The following is a 10021-nucleotide window of genomic DNA, read 5'->3' as shown; positions in this document are numbered from 1 at the left end:
GAGGACTCAAAACTGAGCTGTATAGAAAGGCTGCAACACCAGCAAGGAGCACACAGATATTTGAGGGCTGGGTAACCCAAAGAACACAGTGGATTGGGGTGTTAGCAGATGTGACAGTGGGGAGACCCACACTGATGCCTTCCCTTCACCTCCACGGTAGGCACGCAGTCATAGAATTACAGAATGGTCAGGGTTGGAAGGGACCTCTGGAGCTCACCCTGTCCAACCCCCCTGCCAAAGCAGGTTCACCTACAGCAGTTGCACAGGACGGCATCCAGGCGGGTTTTGAATGTCTCTAGAGTGGGAATCTCCACAACCTCAAACCTTTGAGGTCCTTCAAACCAAACCAACCAAACCCTGGAAACACCATAAAACAGCAACAACTCCAACCCAGATACACAATCTCCAAAGGTCTGAGTAAGATCTCAGGCATTTGGGGAAGGATTCCCAATGCCACTGGGTACTGCCGTCAGCCTGCTCCCACCAGGAATTGCGGTTGATTTCCTAACGCCTTCAAAAGGTGAAGAGTCAAGACAAGCCTGAGTATGGTTGAAAATCCCAGTTACAGGGACTCAGAAGAATCAGACCACAGCACAGTCTGCATTCATGTAGGTTATGAAACAAAACAAAGGCTTCACGTCCTGCCCAGCCACATTAGGGCTGTTGAGTAATGAACTAACGCTATTGCCACCTCTCCGAACTCTCATCGTTTCCACACAAGCAGGAATTTGCCCACACACAGAAGCACTGAGGTTACCTGGACTCCTACTCTTCCAAGTGGGTTGAAAACAAGACCTTACATTATCCACGTCTCCACCTGCTGAAGGGTTTAATCACTCAGAGGTCCCATCTCCTACTTACAGTTCAGTGTCTACAATGACATCTGGCTTCTCCAGAGTTTGCCGTCTCCTCTGGATGGCATCCACAATCTTTTTCCTGGGGCCCAATGGGATATTGATGCTCTTCAGGTCATTGTCTGAACATAGCATGAGAGCCTCCAAGTCGATCTTTTCCTTCTTCAAGATGGAGATGAATTCAAACATGTGCAGGGAAGCCAAAAAAGTCTCCAAGGGGCTGGTGTCTGGTTCGTCATCATCATCTAAACCCAGCTCCACCTCATCCCAGGGTAGCTCCTCCGCGTTCCTCTCCTGCAGGCTGTTGGCACTGCCAATGCTATCGTTGAGACTTGGCGAGCGCTGCAGGCGGCTCCGCAGTTTGACACCTACCCCATCTGCGTTGTCTTCACCCAGAGCGCCAGCATCCTCCCGGCCAATCCCAAAAAGCCCACTGCTGACATAGTTGCGCCGGAACACCATGGTGCCCAGCCCAGGGCGGTTGAACAAAGAGTCGTGGCCAGAGTCGGTGCTGACTTCCGAGTGGGCCGAGTCCATGTGCAAGCCCGGGTCACTTATGGCACGGGAGACAGTGTCTTCATCTGTGAGGAACATGTCTCTGATATTACGCCGAGTCCACTCCTTGGGGCTGGCGTATGTGCCCTGCTTCACAAACATGACGTCATTCCCCAGCTGCAGACCAGACAGAGACCGCACGCTTTTCCTCCCATCTTCGTAAATCTTGAACGTCCCATCCACCTGCTTTTTCTTCTCTAGCTTCTTTTGTATTTTCGTCTTTCCCTTGGCTGTGCCATGGATGGTGGCTTGTGAGTATGGCAGGGAAGTCACCATAGACATGTGTTGGAACTTCTTGCTTAAGGTGCTGCTCGAATAGCTGGAGAAGCTCATGGTGTCTGAATTATCTGACATCTCCTTTCTATACCGTTTCTCCATCCTTTCATGGTGCTTCTTCTGCAGCTTCACGCAGTCCTTAATCCTCCTCTCTGCGTCCCGAAAGGCCTTGTCCTTCAGTTTGCTCACCAGCTTGGGGTTGAGACTGCTCTGCTTGGCAGCAATAGAGTCCAGGTAACGCACACACTCCATGTGCCCCTTCATGGCTGCCATGTCCAGCGGGGTGTGGTAGTCATTGTCCAGGCACCAGATGTTGGCCCCAAAGGAGATGAGGAAGGAAAGACAGTTCAGGTGGCCGTTGGCTGCTGCCAGGTGGAGAGGAGTGTTCCCCCAGATGTCACATTTGTCTGGATCGCCCCTAGACAGCAAGAAAAACAACTCGTTAGCATGCAGGCATGGCTGACAGACTCTACCGAGATATTCGCAGTTGTTCAGGGGCAAATCAGCACCATAAACTGTTACCTCCTTGAAATATGAAGTTACACACCTCTGGCCTGCACAGCCTAATTTTAAGGGGGTCTTCTGGAGGGAGCGTACCACTGACATGGATTCATGTGCCTGACATGCAAGTCTGCGGTAATTCCCATGGCTTGAATTTAGCTTTCAGGAGACGCACGTCCCTGCATCAAACCAACTTTTGGAGGGAGGCAAGGCAGATTCTGAATAGCCCAGAACTGAGACTGAGATACGGGGCTGATTCCAGCTCAGCCCTTAAGCTTGTTACAAAATTTCAAATCTCAAACATCCCATTAAATTCTAGTCAGATTCTATCTTCAGATCTTAGCTTCATTCAGATTCTGTGGAGAGACATCCCAAAATACCTCTTAACACAACACATCCTGTGTGGGACACCGTGGGGTCCCACCACGATGGTAGCACTACCATCCTCATGATGGTTCTGAAACCCACCAGCTGCTGCACCTCCCTGCTCTCCTGTTCATTGGTGCCTGGGGAAATTCAGGGCACAAGAGGGCACGTTGTCAGTAGAGAATAAATGCAAAGTTGTTGGCATTGGCCTCAGGGTTGGGGTTTTGTGGGGGTTTTTGCTGTACCATGCTTGGTTTCGATTGCATGGCTTGAAGCACATTGGTATTAGCACATCCTGAGAATCCAGTTTCAGAGAAAGTGGAGATTAGGTTTCTGCACTCCTCAAGAGCTAGACACTCGACTAATGCCATTAGCATCTCTTCTCACACCGTGCCAGACCCTAGCCCAGTAAGTTGCTGATGGGACACAGCTGCCTGCCCACATCTTCTGCCTCCCGTGACAGGATGGACACAAACCTATGGCTGAAAGGAGGTCTGTCCTGACATTCCTCCGTATTTATGATCTGCTGAAACAAGAGATAGTTCACACCCCCGCTGGCACCAGCCTTCGCCCGAGCGCGTGTGCTAATGATATGCAGCCAGTAGCAGTATCTGTCAACAAGGCGCTCTCCCTTCGTGCACATGGATAAGGCAAAGCCTTTTATTAGGGCTGTGCAGCTCCACCACCCTCAAGAGCAACTCCCCGCAGGCAGCAGAGCTCTGGCTCAGCACAGCTCTTGACCATTTCCTCACCACCCCTTTCGATGAGCTCTAGAGGAATCAACCGCTGTCCCTCTGCCACGAGGACCCCAGCTCCAAACCTTGGTGACACCAGGAGTCTGGAAGGAGAAATGCACACTGGAGACCTTCAGCCCACGTTATGTTACTCCTTGCTGCTTTAGGGCCTGTGTTGACAAGAGCTGGGAACAGCAGAGCCCAGAACCCTCTCCCAAACCACACGTGCTTTGCGCTCATCTCACTTGGAAGAGTCTGAAAACTTCTTTAGAGAAAGACCGTGGAGATCACAGGAGCTGAGGGACTTTTTCCCCTGCCAGCTTTGCATCTTCACCACTAGTCCCCACGCACAAGACCCAGTAAGAGCCTCAACCAGCACATTCACTCTCCCGTACTGCAGGCAGGCTCCCTGCTGCCCGCTCTGGACACTGCTGTTCAGGGAATGGCAGAGCCACAGCAGAGCCACCTGGCTGGTGGGATGTCCAGTTCGCAATCCTTGGGTTTTGCAAATATCTCAGGTATGTAATACTGAAGGGAAATGATTCCACAAAAGGCAGAAGCAATAAACAGAGTGTCCAGAGGTTAAGCTGGAGATGATTTGGACCCAGAGCATGAGCTTTCTGGCTGTATTCCCCAAGAGCTGCTGTGAGGTGCGCTCACCTTTCCCCTTGTGGGAGCATCAACAGTAGCTCCATCATGTGCATATTTCACAAAATGTGTTGGAACTTAGTAAGTACAACCTTGACCCTGCTGGCAAATTCTGCAAGTTAGTCAAAAGGTTCAAAACCGTGTAAAGGCCAAAAAGGCCCACAAACCCTGCAGGACTTCTGTATCCAGAGTCTTCAACATCTCTCATAGAAGCACAGAAAAGCTTCAAAGATGGGTGCTAGGGAGGAGAAAGGCAGGAGATCACAGGATTGAGGAGCTGTGAAGCCAGCAGAAGGAGAGGGAGTTGTTGGTACTCTGGCAATGCCGAGTAACTCCCCAGCCCTCGCCTCTACCCTCGTAGTGACATGTCCAGGCTGGGAAATTCACGGGGAGGATAAATATTTGATGAATTGCAAGAGAGGAATAAATTATTGATGGAGCTGGATTAAAAAGCCAGTGAAACTGGAACTGCTAGGGCTGGCGGTGGGACTTCAGCACGTAAAGGGTTGTTCATTTGTTTGTGTGTGCTCTGAATGGGCACATGTGTGCCCAACACGTGCGGGCAGATGAGCCAGGGCACTATGAGGGTCCCAACACGTACGTGGACTTATGATAAGGACAGTGACTTAGCAGCGGACTCACTAGAAATAATCTCGCTCCTCAAGCCAAGCGTGTGGATGCTCAAGCCATAAAGTCCATCTCAGACCCCACTCTCATGTCTGCCTGGTTCAGGTGGCAAAGACCAAAGCCAGGGAGGTTTTGGTGGATTCATATTTGAAGGTCTATTTTCCTCACGCTTTTCACCACCTCAGAGAGTGAGTGGAAAGAGCATCAAAACCTGCTTTCCCTGGATGTTTCCACTGTCCAGAAACACAAATATTAGAGCAAAATCAGATCTCCAAGTCCCTTCGCCCTATAAATGTCTGCCGCAGGCGCTAAAAATGCATCAGAAGGAAAGAAGAATGGTGACTTGCAAAGTAGAGGTGTTTGATCCGGCTCAGATAATAAACATGAGGCCCTCCCTCTGACAGGTGGCTGTCCCAGCAAAACTTCACCTCCAGGGCGCTGCACACGAGGAGATGCTGACTGCAGGGTCCACTAAGTGGGAACGTATTTTAATAACAGGTGTGAAGTGCAACACTTTTCAACTTCAAAGCGTTTTCCAGTGCTGAGTCAACTCCTGTAATAATCATTATTAAAAACGCTGTTAATTGAGCCCCTTAGGTGGACGTGTGCATCTCCTGAGTCATTGCGTTTGCACCGTGACACGCACCCTCACTCCCTTCCTGCCGGTTTTTCCCCTCCGCTTCTCCCATAGGATCCCAATTAGCCGGGGAATCCACCGGCACTTACATACGTCCTTCCCTGGCTGCACGTGTGAAGTTCCTCTGATAGCAATGGGCTGGCTCACACCCTGGCTCACGGTTGCGTGTGAAGGATCGGGCCCTCGGACTGGGAACCAGCTGGGTGCAAAGTACCTCTGGCTCCTGTGAAACATTTTTGGGTATAGGAAGAGGAAAAGAATAATTTATGGCTTGAGGAAAAACCAACCAGCTCCAGCATAGCCAGTCAGGGCAATGGTCCAAGCAAAGCCTAGAAACAAGCAGAAAAGATGAGTTTTTGGAGCCAGAGCAGAGATACGGGTGCTGTATCACGAGCTTTGTCCAGGTGGTGGTAGGTCAAGGATTCAGCTTTTTTCCAACAAGTTTGGATCCCCAAAAATCCAGCATAGATGCTGTAGGTGAGGTTCATCTTGGGGTGCTCTGTCTCTTGTACCAGCAACAAGCCAGGCTAGCAGTTATTGTTACTGGTGGTTATTAACGCTGGTGGTGCTGTGGTAGTGCCTCAGGGCACGTCTACTGGCTCAGCGCTCCACCATGCCCAGATCCACGCTGACTCCAAGCAGCCAGCTCAGGTGCCGGAAGCGACGAAGCTGTGACAGCGCTCCACCCTGCTCCTTCACCTCCCCAGGAGGTCATCACCCAGGGGAAGGTCCTCACCGACACGGCCACGCTGCGCCTGGCACCCACGTGGCCCTCAGCCCTGTGGCGGGCAGAGGATGCACATCACCTTCACGTGCCTCGCTGCAACCTCCACTGCAACCCTGCCCCAGTTGGGGTGATGCGACTCCCTCGAGCAGCCCGGTTGATGTCAGGAGCCATCTCGTCCCCTCCAACCCGTTGCTGAGCCCTTTCCACCCCTCTGCCATTAACATCCAAAGCATCCATGGCCCCCATTTTGGTAAGAAGGGAAACTGAGGCACAACTCTGCAAAGAAATGCTGGGTGATAAAGCTGGCTGCGGACCTGTCTAGCAGAAAGACGCATCTTCACCTCTCCCATGGTCCATCCAAGGCTGTTCCCAGCTGAGGCCCCCAGACCTGTGGTTAACTGGAGCTGGATTGATGCCCGCCGCTGCCACAGCAGTTCATAATGAACCACGCTGAAGAATTGCTGCCTCTGAAAAGCTGCAACACTAAATGCCAGTTAGCCTGTCTTTTCCCAGCCATCATGTTAATTGAGTTTGCTTCCCTCGCTGGAGCCCAGCCAGGAGGAAGAAAAAGGCTTTTTGTGTTGCAAACAAGAAGGATGAGCCACTGCTCATCCCTCCGTCCCAAACCCTCTCTCCATCCCCATGCAAAGGTGGCACGGAGCCACAGGCGCATCACCGGCTGCTACGGACAGAGCAACACGCCTCCTTCATTACCCCTCCTGTGTCGGTTGAGATGACAAACTTTCCTCAAGGACCCATCAACGGATTTATTATACTTTCTTTCCCCCTCCCCATTTCAGCCCTCACACGACATTCTGCTGAACACGCAGGTGTGTGAATGAAGCTCCCTCGGAGCCTAGATAACCCTCAGTGTCCCTCAGCCTGACCTGCCGCGGGGCACGATGATCACAGCTGTGATTTTTGCCCCCAGCAGCCCCCCTCCCACAGCCCTGCTTTCTCTGCGTGCCTCCGGCCGACCTCGCTAGGACATTTCATAACAGCCTGGCCCCAGCGCTCAATCTCCCAGCTTGTCTGGGTGCCAGTAGCATCACCCGGCATTGGCGTGGAAGATTCAGTGTTTCCTCCTGCCCCAAGTCTCCCCCATCACCCCATGTGCCTCGGCATCCCCCATCAACCCAGTTGGAGGCTTACCAGCCCCCTCGGACCCTGCAGCTGCCGCCCACCCCATCCCTGCCTGGAGCCAGCCCAGTCCCAAAGCCTTCGCTCCCCCGGGCGCCGCTCCACGCTGCAGTCCTACATGCTCCTGTCTCACACCACAGGGCTTTCCGTGCCGAAGCAGGAATATTTTGACAGCAGAGGCCAGACAGAGAGAAATGCCCTGACATTTTGGGACACTCGGGCGTCTTGCCTCCCGATTGTTATAGTGCAGGTGTATAGTGACCTATTCAACACAGAATTGAGTTGCATCCCTGGACAAGGCTTAAATACCTTCGCCTATGTCGTGCTAAGCACTAGCAGGAAATCACAGGGTCTGCCCATGGGCTCTCCTGGGTCCTGCGTGATTTCCCCTCTCTGTCCCCAGGCTGGGGCTTTCCTGCCTCTCGCAGACCCCAAGCCAGCCCAGGCCGCAGAGGTGTCCCTCACTCCGCACCCAGCTCAGCGGCGGGGCAAGGAGGCTTCGCCGACCTCTGCGTGGTCCTGGGCGAGGGTTTGACACACCGAGATGAATGCGCGGATGTAAAAACATCCCTCAGCCCCACAGACACACGCTTCGCTCCACCATCCATCACATAAAGGGCACTGGGCTTTTGCCAGGCTATTTTCCCCGTCAGGAACAAATGTATATTAGGCTGTTAATTAAACAGCAACCAAGCTGCACTCGGACATGATTGAGCCCACGAGGACCTTTTAATCCAATGTGGATTTATAAAAAGGGCTCCTCCATGGAAAAACAGCCCTTGGGCTTCATGGAGAAGCAGAAGCTGCTGCCCTGGATGCGTGGGTTGGTGGGGCAGGCAGTGGTGCTGCAGCCACCAGGCTTTGCCTCTCTGGAGGGGCGTTTATCCACGGCATGGGCCTTTCAGACTGACTTTTTGGCTATCAAAGAGTCTTTGGAACCATTTCTAACTTCAGGGTCTCATCCCCAGACCTCCCGCCCTCATCTCTCTGGCCCTGGGTGGTGATTCCCCTCCCAGCAGGAGCTCAGAGCAGGTTTCTCCTGGGCAGTGTCTGTCCCAGGAGGTACACGGTAAATCACACAGCCCCCCCCCCCAGGGAAGCATCACAGGGGTCTCAGCCCAGGAGCATCTGGGGATGCACCACTCAGAGCGATGCCTTCCTCTGTCCCCTCTGGACTCTGAAATAATCTTTTCCTGACCACGCTCCTATTGCATCAGGCACTCAAGGACTTCTCAAAGTGACTCCGTACACAGCCTTTCTGACCCCAGGATCTGAAAAGAAAATGCTTTACAATGGAAAGACAGCAACGTGTGAGGGAGCTCTGCCTGTAAGTGCAGCTGGTGGGGGCCAGGGGAGCCGGCTGAAGGTTTTGCACAAGCAGACCAGAGTATCAGGAGATGCTGAGAGCCCAGGAACAGGCACAGCGGAGATGCATCAGGTGTGAGAGCTGCAAACGCAGCCCAAGGTGGACACCAAAAATCCCTTCTTGGGAGCTGATGGCCCCACTGCGTCCCGACCCAACACGGAGAAGCAAATCCCTTCCAAGGAGGCATGATGTACATCTGGGCAGCTGACCTCAGCACTATTCCTCAATATTAGAAAGAAAGAAATCAAAATCAGCACCACCACCAGTCTCTCAACACAAGGCAGAGACCATCCCACCTTGGATACCTTTAGATGAAGTGCTCCGAAAAGCAACCAGAGTGGGAAGGAAGCGCTGGGACGTGCTCCCTTGGGAGGGTGGTAAGAACAGGAGCTACACGCAGCTCAGGAAGGAACTAGGTATGGCAGCTTTTGTCTTAGCCCAAACCTTCTTTTATAGTTCCCCAACACCAAGACGTAGAGCCCTCCAACCTGACAAACCCCTTCTATCCCACTCCCCTCTCTCTACCACATCCACGCTTACGGAGACAGAGGCCCTCAGATTTGGCATCCCAGGGTGAGGGACCAAGAGACACACATCAGCATTGAGCAGCCTCCACAGTGGGGACTGGGCTTAAAGAAATCTGCTCTTGGGGAACCTGCTCCTGAATTTCCTGGGCTCCCGGTGCACGACAGGCTGCCTGGGGTCACATTCAGACCTCACTTTGGGTAAAACAGACAAGTGTCACCTACTGCCAGCTGGCACCGCACCTCTTTTTTTTCATTTCTTGGGACAGAAGGAGCTGTTTTTCTCTCTGCCCCCCTCATTTAAAAGGGCTTTTCTCGTGGCAGTGACCCGATGTGCTTGCATTTTGGCTCTGCCTGTCTTTACAGGACCTGACGCAGGACTGCAAAGCGCTTCCAGGGGTGTCCCAGCCACACCTGGGGACCTGCAAGCGTGGTTTGGGGCAGGAGCGGTTATAGGGTCAGCGAAGCCAGGAAAACACAGAGTGGTTATCAGGAGCATTGGGCGAGACTCGAAGCACCAGAAGGAAAGAAAAATAACAGAGGGGAGGACAGGAAGGGGGGGTGTTATGGAGAGAAGCCATCATTTTGTGGGGCACCTGCTCCCGTGCTGACCTGCCAGCAGGGAAGGGGGAGAGATGGGGTCCCAGCTACCGCGTCCCCCGTGCATTCGCCAACGCTCACCCTCTGCTGACAATGAGGCGCAGGGCGTCCAGGTTGCCGTGGTAGGCGGCCCATAGGGTCGGGGTCATGCCATCCTCGTCCGGCGAGTTCAGGTCCTTCTTGGTGGCTTCCTTCAGGAGGTCCAGGTAGCCGTCCCGGGCTGCTCGGTGGTACTGGTCGTTCATGGTGTGGATCGGTCCCCGGGCGAGCACATGGGTGCCCAGGGGGGCTCAGAGGACAGGCATGGATATGGGGAAGGGGGAGCTGCCAGGAGGGCCCAGCTCGCCTCGCACAGCACCGCCGTACCAGGACACCTGAGAAGTCCTGGCCGGGGAGGCAGGAGCTCCTCCAAGCCCAGCCAGACAGGCTCTCCAGCGCTTCCCCTGGGTCCTAAGCATCCTCCGGC

General features: G+C 53.4%; 1 protein-coding gene across 1 annotated transcript; it reads right to left on the bottom strand.

Moving 5' to 3' along the window:
* Positions 1 to 857: 857 nt before the first annotated feature.
* Positions 858 to 9800, bottom strand: USH1G (Usher syndrome 1G (autosomal recessive)). The gene is made up of 2 exons (XM_009879590.1): positions 9637 to 9800; positions 858 to 2103 (listed from the first exon to the last, which is right to left on the bottom strand). The coding sequence occupies exons 1-2, from the start codon at positions 9798 to 9800 to the stop codon at positions 858 to 860; spliced, it is 1410 nt and encodes a 469-aa protein (XP_009877892.1).
* Positions 9801 to 10021: the final 221 nt, after the last annotated feature.

This window comes from Charadrius vociferus, unplaced genomic scaffold, assembly GCF_000708025.1.
Source record: "Charadrius vociferus isolate BGI_N301 unplaced genomic scaffold, ASM70802v2 scaffold260, whole genome shotgun sequence".
NCBI classification, from domain to species: domain Eukaryota; kingdom Metazoa; phylum Chordata; class Aves; order Charadriiformes; family Charadriidae; genus Charadrius; species Charadrius vociferus.
This window is presented reverse-complemented; position numbering and strand designations above follow the sequence as displayed.

Bases quoted from the DNA above. Each gene is read 5' to 3' on its own strand.
- USH1G (XM_009879590.1), bottom strand. From the start codon at position 9,800: ATGAACGACCAGTACCACCGAGCAGCCCGGGACGGCTACCTGGACCTC. The intron at 2,104-9,636 runs GTGAGCGTTGGC...CTTGCTGTCTAG, and splicing joins CGCCTCATTGTCAGCAGAGG to GGGCGATCCAGACAAATGTG.